Source organism: Patiria miniata, unplaced genomic scaffold, assembly GCF_015706575.1.
Source record: "Patiria miniata isolate m_02_andy unplaced genomic scaffold, ASM1570657v1 HiC_scaffold_5, whole genome shotgun sequence".
NCBI lineage: Eukaryota > Metazoa > Echinodermata > Asteroidea > Valvatida > Asterinidae > Patiria > Patiria miniata.
This window is the reverse complement of record NW_024037072.1, coordinates 1,787,153-1,797,419: the sequence shown is the minus strand read 5'-3', so window position 1 is coordinate 1,797,419 and position 10,267 is coordinate 1,787,153. Positions and strand designations below refer to the sequence as shown.

General features: G+C 40.1%; 1 protein-coding gene across 1 annotated transcript; it reads left to right on the top strand.

Moving 5' to 3' along the window:
• The first annotated feature begins 781 nt into the window (after positions 1-781).
• Positions 782-10,267, top strand: LOC119740312. The gene is made up of 9 exons (XM_038215579.1): positions 782-1,246; positions 1,679-1,874; positions 2,147-2,290; positions 2,786-2,857; positions 3,152-3,275; positions 4,563-4,696; positions 4,983-5,185; positions 7,675-7,830; positions 9,453-10,267. Exons 1-9 carry the CDS (start codon positions 968-970, stop codon positions 9,621-9,623), a joined length of 1,479 nt encoding a protein of 492 aa, XP_038071507.1. The 5' UTR covers positions 782-967; the 3' UTR covers positions 9,624-10,267.

Here is a 10,267-nt window from a genome sequence, read left to right as displayed (position 1 = left end):
CGTATGCAGATTTGAATCCTTTGATAACCCCAGTTTTTCTGTCCAGGTTTTGACCGTGAATGAATAATAATCCGAAAAAAATGAAATCCAAATTTCACGGGCTACCGTTTATCATTATTTAGAATTGAAAAACTTTAGCAATTTATCTTACCGGCTTATTATAAGTGCAGACATTACTATAAACTGGAAAAAAGGATGACGGGTTGATTTCCACAATACCGATCTCATAAGAGTGGACAATTTGGAAACAATAATGATCAGGGAACTTCAGCGTCCTGCCGACATCGTTCTATTTTTCTTTTAAAGTTGTTTTGTCAATAACTGATTTCAGTTTTAATTATGAAGGTTTCATCAGTTCATCATCAAGATGAAAAGATCCATTCACCAAATCCAACTTGAGAGTTGGTGCACCAAGCGGGCCGCATCAAGCCAGCTTTTAAGGCCAACTTAGAGGGCCCCTTTTGTTAATTTAATTCAGTAACAACAAATATATTACACAAAAGGTTCACTCATGCAAATCCCAGCAAAGTAAAGCTACTGCCCCTTAAGATGGCTGCTACGCACAAGTTCTATGGGAGTGACCACTTCGGTTTCAAAAAAGATATCACACTGAAAAAGGATTTTTTTTTTGCACCGTTACAGCGTTTTGCACGCATGCGCGTTGTTTGGTGGACGGACGCGTGACGCGTTCACAAAGGCGCGAAAACGCAGTAAAGAATGAATTATGACGTCACGAAAATAATGCGAATTAACGCGCAAAGTCCCTCGTTGGCATGGTGGCATCAAAGTCATTGTTTTAGCTAATGCAGAAGATAAGAAATCGAGAGTCCGGTTATTTGCACCAGTACCATCCGCCGGCACTGGGGTCATGGCAATTAACGTGATGGGGGCTCTTGTGTTGCATCATAAGTAACACGGTCATATATTTTTTTAAACGTTCATTGTCCTTATTAAATTCTGGGGGGAAATGGAGGATGCGATAGCGCGAAGTGGGGCCGTAGAATCTGGGAGAGTGCGACTACAGAGCGATGTCATCGAAGAGATTCCAGAAGATGAAGAAATAACGAGCAAGACGAGTAGCCGACCCAAACTTTCCAATCCACGGTTGCTTGGTAGGAAACGCTCAGAGCAAAGAGATGCAGCTGCACCGGGTGATCGGCAGACACGAAGTGCCACACCCGCTAAACAGGATGAGGGCAAACTGACTGGTAATGCACGCAAGAGACGTGGAAGCATCAACTTACAAGTACGTTATTTCCTAATGAAACCACAATGGCAAACTGACTAGGGGCATTGTTATATTTTGTTAAAATAAACAACTTAAATCAAGATTTTTGAATTTCATACTCTTCCTGCTGTTTGGTTAAACATACATCTGAGTTAGACAATGCCAAATGAAATAGTTCTCAGCCTCATAACCCTGCATTTGTTAGAATGACAAACCCAAACCTCTAGTTTTCTAAATTGTTTACAATATTCTCTTATTTTATATTCTTGTATTAAACAGTTTCATAGTTTTCAGATTTTCTTGGATTTATTTTGAAGACTTTAAACTGAAGTATGAACATAAAAAAAAATCATATTAAATTCTACATGTTTGTATTAAATAGAAATTAATGACGTCGCGGGTAATATACATTTTGAAAGGATATATAAAAGGTTGTGATTTTTTGAACAGGTTCGTCGCCCGAGTACACAACCAGAGTTTTCCACCATCACTAACCAACAGAGACGGATGAGTGTGCGACGAAACAGCACTTTGCCTGCCCCACCCAAACCAGCGTTCATGTCAGCTGCCCAACAGACTCGTCGAGCTAGCACTGCACCAAAAACGAAAGAACCCGAGCCCGCCCTCACAAACGAACAGAAAGAAGGTTCGCATGTTAGCATCATAGCTTTTTTTTGGTTCCATGCAAATTCGTTACATCATAATAAAGTGCGACAGAAACTATTATTTATGATTGTTATGAAGGTTTCCCCAGAAAATTATACAGTATAATTATATCATTATATTTTCTCCTATCATAGCTTTAAGGGGGGCTTTCTGTTCTAGCTTTCAAGCTTTTTTCTACAACCTGAAATGAGTTTATTTCTCATCTTTAGCTGTCGTTATAACAATTTTTGTCTTGTTTTCTCCATTTGCTAGCTTTCAAGGAAGCATTTGACCTTTTTGACAGTAACGGTGGTGGCACCATAGACGCGGAAGAGTTAACCGAAGCTTTGAGTTCTGTAGATATTCATCTTTCTGTGGATGAGATTAAGGAAGTTCTGCAAGCAATAGATAAGGATGGTAAGTTGAACATTCTACTGATGCCAAATCTTTTGAGCCTAAACTCAACCTCTAAACACAAGTAAACTACACACTTCCCTAACGCATTCTAATACACTAGCAATCCGGGCACGCTATCATTTCTATCACGGAGGCCCCCATCAGTGGCGAATGCATTGTGTTAGCTGGTCAGGATAACTGTCATGGAACAGCCGCACAATAGCTAGCACAACGCTCTTGCCAATCGATCGAAGGATTAACATAGGGTAAGATGTTAAGTTTGTGAGACTTAAAATTTAATCTAGCGGTTTCAAACCATTGAGTGCATTGTGGTTAAAAGGGACAGAAATCCATTTCGCAACTCAATTTTAAATAGGATTTTAAAATAAATTATGTCTCATCGTTTTTTATGATTCTCAGAGACATAAAACAATACGATTTCTAGTCTGAGTTTTATCAGTCCTAAGGCCCTCACACGATACCATTTTCTTTTCTTTCCACTGCTCACGGTCGTAGGTAGTGGTGAAATTGACTTTGAAGAATTCTTGAACATGATGACCAATACAGAAAAGTTTCTGGAAATGTTTGGTAAGTTCCCCGATGACGATGTAATTACCAATGTAATCGAGGTTACAATTGGAAAAAGTTTAACTCCGAAACTATAAAATAATCAGATCAAAAGTAGATTAAATTGCCTGATGCGATAACAACGGCAGTACAGCATCTTAACACTTTACTTCAATCAATTCATAAATTGATGGACAATCAGTTAAACATTGACGGTACAATGGTAACTTTTGGTTTCATAGAAGAAGATGACAATTCATCGTTAATCTCAACTTATCTACCCGTCTTCACCTTGACCTTTCTCCTGACCTTTAGCCTCGAAGCACGAAGAGGGTTCCGTGCTGGGGTCACCAGCAGCTGGTAGAGGACACATTCTCTTTGATGCACTCACACAATTCATGAGGTCATCTGCTCTTAAAGCCATGGATGAAATTGTTGGGTTTGTATTACAATTAGCTTCAATCCGTCCTATCGGTGGACCCGAAATGCCAGCATATTGTCACATGACAGACTGAGTCACTGTCCCAAATTGACTGACTGAACGACTGAATAACTGACTGACTGGCTGAGTCACTGAGGACAAATAATGTCCCAAACTAAGATTCAATCACATGTCATTCAAGAGTCCTCCCAACCCCAACCTCGTCCCCAGGGTATCGAGCAGTACGCGCCCACCACTACCTGCTCTCTCACCCTGGTATTGGATCATTTGCATGTGCAAGATTTTTGAACACGTATGCAAATTAGGAGTAGTTTGGTACCTGCCTGGTAAAAACAGAATCAATTCGTCGCAGCGCGAGCATGGCGTGAGTTACGAAAACATGATTTTATTTTAATTTAACTGTTACGATCTTAACGAGACAACATGCAGTATCACATTTCATATTAATATTAACAAACTGGAAAGGATATGAATATTTTCGAGAAGGCGTGGACGAATGATCGCGAAAACACGTACTGCGCGTTGTGAATAACAACACCAAGTGCTCGATATAAATCAATTTCTAGCCAATTGCGGTATCGAATCAGGATGCAGGAAGGAAGTTTCCTATCCAGGGTTTACTATTGAAAACAACGTTGGAAATAAAGTAAGCACTGGGGACGAAGTTGTCCCAACCCGCACTGCAAAAATAGAAGTTCTATTCCACGGTGAATAGAACTTGGTGGTCCATTGCATGGTCACGCGATTGGTGGCTCTGACCAATCAGATGACGACTAATTATTCAGGCGTTGTATACAACAATATTGAATGTTTCATATTCGTGCAATAGAAAGAATACTTCAGGAGGTGACCGATGGAATGTTCCATTCCACGAGGCGAAGCCGAATGGAATGGAACATTCTATCTGTCATTATTGAAATTGAAGGCCTTCTGGTCACAGTTTTTAAGTAAACTTTTTAAATTGTTTGTGTTTAAATTTCTGTAACTTAAAAAGTGCATGAGTGATTTGAATGATTCTTGTACTAAAAGAAAGCTCATTGATTGGGCTTTTATATCCTACATTTTGAAAGTGCTGCAGGCACAATTTCATTCAAAAATTGGTCCTGATGCCATTTGGGTTTCGGGTGTTTTTTTTACTCACCCTGTAAATTAACTCATTCTTGCAAAACACAATCGTCGATCTAACGTTTTTTTGTAAAGCAAACTATAGTTGTTTCCTGTCAACTGTTATTTCATTTCTTGATGTGATCAGAATGACAGGTGCATTTAATTAAACGATTTCAGGTATTACAAAAACAAGTACCGGCGTGTGAATGCGCCGCACGTGGTCATGCACTATGCGGCCGGAGCTAGACTGATTGGACTGACTGAGAAGCAATTGGCGAGGCATCTAGAGAAGCTACAGGCTAGTAACCAAGGTAACGTTGACTGAAACTTACGGCAAAGTTAGCTGATGCAATCATTAAAAAGGACGATTCTGACATAAATTGTCCATAAAATGTCCATTTTCTTTATCAACGGCCCATTTTCTTGAGCTGATTGTGTATTTGCAAACTGCCTTTGCCACTGAACTATTTGTTTTTCGGGGGTCTCATTTTGTACTGTTTATTAAGACAAATAAAGTTATAATCAATCGTAATGTTTCTCGGGGGAAAAAAAGTATTCTTTTACTATATTTTTATTTTTTTTATTTAATAAAATCAGGAAACGATTTGAAGAGCCCGTACGCTCAACCTCTTCGCATTTTCTTGCTCGGACCCAATGTCAAAACCGTGAAGAAGAAAGAGCCGGAAGGCAATGACAAGGAGCGTCGTCGCTGTACTGGCAAAATAAGATTAACTGTACATCTCCCGCCCTCTACCGACGCCATTGCCCAGAAAACAGAAGACAGTGAAGGCCAGAGCAAGGTACTCATAAGTCTAAAAATGGCGGACCAGGCGGGCCATTTAAAGTCTGAGCGTGAATTTGTGTTTCGATAAAATGCGGACTCATTGGTAGTATTGCGCATGCCTAAGTGAAGATAATTAGGAGTTGACCGGTCACGTGAAAGTGTTTACTCAATAAAAGGGAAAAAGGATTGCGATTTTCATGCATGGAGACTGATTTTCATAATAACACCAGCCAGCGCGTCGATTGTCAAATTGACCTATGACGTAGGGGTCAATCTAATTGAAGTATCAACGCGTAGGGCCTATCAATTGGGCGATGTTTGATTAAAGCATGACGCATAGTGTGCAGGAGAAATGGGCCAATCAAACTATAGGGAAGGCGGCAGAGCCTAGACGCCCAGCAACCAATGAGATATCAGAAGTACGAGCCCGTTACCCGTCCATTATAAGTTCGTTATGAGTTCAGGTCTCCGGTTTAGGTAGATAATGACCATCATTTTTTTTTTAAAGAACTGTCTCCCGTAACTAAGCAACAAACGATGTAATGTATTGATTGGGTGGGTCCTTGTTTTTATGAGACAAGAACGTGTGAAAATGAGATGGGGTTGTCGTTGATTGTGCAAGGCTGAATAGGCGGGAAAAGGGAGTCCCTAAAATCATATGCTGTAGATGAATGCAGCGGGTTACCTTGACAACACAATAAAACAACGCATAATCCATAGAAACACTTTGTGAACTCCCAAATTTATTATGCCATTTTAGAGTCCCAACTGGTGAGACCAACAATGGAGGAAATGTTTAAGATGTGTCCGTTACTTTTATTTAAGCTTGAAGAAATCCTAATATTAAAGAAAAAAATCCCTAGATTGAAACAAAATCCCAGAAATCCAAAGAATTTAAAGATCAAGAAAATAGCTCCAACAATAACTCCAAAAATCCCCCGAGATTCTGATCAGAAATCCAACTTTCTTGAAATGTTATTTTGTGGGCACATGCGCTTCCTTATAAAGGTGAATTTCCACCACACAATAATTTCCATTCTTTTAATTTGCGTAAATGATTTTTTTTTTAATATCAAAGTTGGCTTAAATACTAACAGTAATAGTCAGACAGAGAGTATCAGTGTGAGCATGCTTAAAAGAAAATTCCCCATGTTTTTCGGGTTGATGCACCTCGAACCGACTAATAGCTCAATCGCTGAGCGCGTGGTGTCTTCGTAAAGGTACGGGGCTCTTTTGCTGTGCTCGGCAGCAGGCTTAGGTGCCACCTCGTTTCCTCCCTTGTATGGTGATACCCTTCGGGTGATGTGAATTGACAGGGAAGGAGGTGTGGTGTGTCCGAAGAGTATGGGAGTCGGTAATGGACTCATTGAGTGTATTTCCTTAGTCCGAGCCTGCCCTGAATACTTGGTTAAATTTTCCTTCATCCTTTTGTGGGGCTGATGGGGCTGTGATCACCCTTTGGTTTTGTGATGGTTCGTTTTTCTATCATGTTTGTTGGTTGATCTGGTACCACCCATTCACCGCTTTAAAATTGAGTTTTTGGGGTAATTGCGCACAGCCCAATACCCGTTTTAGGACTGTTCGATTTTTTTTCCCGGGCAATAATTCTCCGCAACTTCTCTTCCAAACGGTTCGCGGCATGGACGTCTTTTTTTAATGCACAGTTCCGTAGGCTTTAATGATGCGGAACTTCTTCCGTGTGGTTAGGGTACTTACTTTGTTTCTAGGGAATCTATGACCAATTATACTAGTGGCTAAAGCGTGGGTATACAAGTTATTCTCGTTAACTGTTTCTATCTCATCAATTAAGCCAAGAGTCAGCTTTGTGAGTACATTAAAATAAAGGTTTTTCTGGTTCTATTAACTGGCAGGATGGTATCCGTAAACTGTACTGTCTTGTACGATAAGTTCATAGGATGAGTGGCATAAAGGGGGCTAGGGGTGGCGCGGGCCTACGCCCGTGCACCCCTCGTGCAATTTTAGGAAAGCAGAAATGAGCATCGAGTGTAACCTTCATGATAAGGCCCAAAAGTGCCCCTCCCTTGCAAATCGTCTCCACTTATTTTATTTCAGCCACATCCAACAACGCAAGCGCCAAAAACAGGATGGATAAATGGAGAGAAGACAATGAGAAGAAGTTACAGTTTTAGAGGTGGGAGGAAAAGCCCAGAAGAATATTCTGGGGAAAACCCACGGAATCAGGCAGGGACTGAAAACCCAATCCACATATTGGCCCAGGCGGGATTCGAACCCGGGTCGTAGCGGTGGAAGGCGGGGAAAGTACCGCTACGCCGACCTGACTCCCCCACTGCCACTTGGAGCTCGAAAGATGTCTTCTTCCCCTCAAACAGGAAGAGGCAAAGCATGGTGTGCAGTTTTAACGTCGTTTATGCGATCTCCCGATTGTAACTAACTGTCATCATCTTCAGCGACGATAATGGTAAACATTATACATATTTACACGAATCATGAATAACAATCACTATGTTTTTTGCTTCCGTTCAGACTGTGCGCAACTCAAAGAACACAAACACGCACATGAAGCCTGTCTTCCAACCCCGTCTTGGTTGGGTCAAGACTCACGTCAAGAGTATTGCTGCCAGGCTACCTCAGAGGAAATCTGTACTGACCATGGAGGACTTTGCATCTATAAGGAAACGGGTAAAATAATGAGGGGGAGGGGCGTGGCGAGATGACAAAAGGGGGTGTTTACAATGATTGACAGTATTCACTAAAAAATCGGTACACAATAATGGAATGGTCAAACTTGTCAGGATAACAAGTTCCCCAAAATCACATAATAAGCCTATTTTTAATGTTTTTATTCTATTCATGTATTTAATTTTGTTCAAGTATAAATACAATTTAAGGACCCCAATTTTCCCGAAAAGAAGCACCGAAAAGACTTGTCATTATTGGTTAGTAGTTGACTAAATCCCTTTTAACTCCAAAATACTACGTTCAAAATTCGTCACCGACACCACGAAGTAACACTCTACCGTGTTAAACCGTGGAGCTATAATTATGGTTAAACCATATTTTTTTTCGATTTTCAGTTTTTTTGATTTTTAAACATTATTCATCAAGGCCTACCATTGCACGAAGTTTCAAAGCTTCAAGAGCTTTACTTTAATAATTACGTAAGTATCCATGGCAACATTTGCGCAAAAGTGACAATTTTCGTTTTCACGAAGTAACACTCAAGTTCCATTTACCATTGCAATGCATGGCGCGCACTCTGCTCATAAGTGAGCAAAAACGTTTTCACGAAGTAACACTTTTCTTGTAATAAGTTGTATGAGCGCGCGCGCGCTGACCTGAAGTTGCACTTTCCTCGTGTTAAATACATTGAAGAGTGTTACTTCGTGAAAACGAAAATTTACAGTTTCGCAGCTTTTTCGGTTTCACGAACTAACACTCATCTTTTTCTCTTATTTCTTGTTTATTTAATACACAAACGGGTGAAAAACAGCAGATTTAATAAATTCAATTCATCAAGTGTCCACAACGAGAAACCCAACTGAAAATACTCTGTCGTTTTGACGCAAAGTATTGTTTTAGAAGGCGTTCAACTTTAGTTGCCGTTTTCTCCGATTGCTAGTTTTTACTGGTATGTAGATGGGTGTTACTTCGTGGTGTTGGTGACGAATTGTTCATTCAAAAAATATTAAAATACGTATTTTTGCGATCAAAACAAAACAAAACAATGGTCGCCATGGAGACTCGTGATTATTACTATCCCTCATCATAATGATGCAATCACCTGAAGAAATAAAGAAACAAAGAGATGCAATACTGTCTAAAGTGCAACAGGAAATTATTGTAATTTGCGAGATAGCTTCCAGTCTTTTCTCACTGCTGACATTTGCAAAATTGCTCAGAGGTTACTGCAGTTCGACGCTCTTTACTTGGAGTGCCATGACCTCGTGCTGCAATGAACTCATGATCTGCACAGGTAATTCTGCAGGTTATGGGTTCGAGTCCAGCTTTGGGTTGTGGTGCGTGTGTCCTTGGGCATGGTACTTTGTCACGTTCCCCACGCAGGACTAAATGGGTACATGTAAGGGCAGAGATGTTATTGTGACTGATTTTAAGCTGCTTTGCGCCGAAATGGCAGCATCAAGCTGTATGCTCCCTATATAGTAGGAGGCTGAGAGTGTCGTTTGAATGCTTCATTGGCCCAATGAGCAGGGTAATAAAGATGTAGCGCTTCGAGCACCAATACTGGTGGATACGTGCGTTTCATTAAATCATCAATTATATTGTTACCTGTCCCTTTTTAGATAACGGATGCAACAAGGGATCACTACCATGACCTAGCGCGGAGCAGGGCTGTCGAGAACCAGCGATACTGGCGCTCGCTCCAACCACAGTTTATCCCATCTGAGACTCTGCGGACCAACTTCAGAAAAGTGTTCTGTGCGTACATCGCAGCCGGGCAACGAAAAATTTAAATATCCTCTCAGGAAAAAAGGTTGCTTCTTTATTATATCTTTAACAGCGAACATAAAGAGACGTTAATTCCAATTTGATCATTATAAATAAAGATATTTTCAGAAATCTTTCATGTTACAAAAGCTTCTGTGGACACTATTTTTTTTTAGAATAAAGATTATTAAAATTAACCATTCTAAATCGTTCTTATTGATAACACCAACAGCTGACGTCAATTCATGAACATTTTGTTATATGATTTGGAATAAAATCAGTTTCATTTTGAGAATCCACCTTCGAAAACATTTCGAAGTGGTAAACAAAATTCGCAAGATAGAAAAAAAAACTATCGGAACTCCGAGGTTGGAGATGGGTAAGCAACTGTTTGGCTTTTTTATAGTTTTTTTTAATTGAACGTAAGAAAGGTTCTTGTAATCCCAAAATTCGTTCTTAAACAATAATTGTAGGAATGTTATGGACGCAGTGCACCGATATAGACTTTATTAGATGGACATACTGCCGCCAAAACTAATCAAGATTTATTTGACATTCATCCCCGAAAGGACTATCGTTCAATATGGATTGATGTTGTTATAAATAATGAAAATATACGACCACGCTTAGAATGTTTGTCATTGAAACGCCAATAAGCGAGTTTATCATC

What these genes read in the sequence shown, in the direction of transcription:
- LOC119740312 (XM_038215579.1), top strand. Translation starts at nt 968, where the DNA reads ATGGAGGATGCGATAGCGCGAAGTGGGGCCGTAGAATCTGGGAGAGTG. An exon ending in GCTACAGGCTAGTAACCAAG is followed by an intron (nt 4,697 to 4,982) that starts GTAACGTTGACT and finishes TAATAAAATCAG; the next exon opens with GAAACGATTTGAAGAGCCCG. An exon ending in ACAGTGAAGGCCAGAGCAAG is followed by an intron (nt 5,186 to 7,674) that starts GTACTCATAAGT and finishes GCTTCCGTTCAG; the next exon opens with ACTGTGCGCAACTCAAAGAA.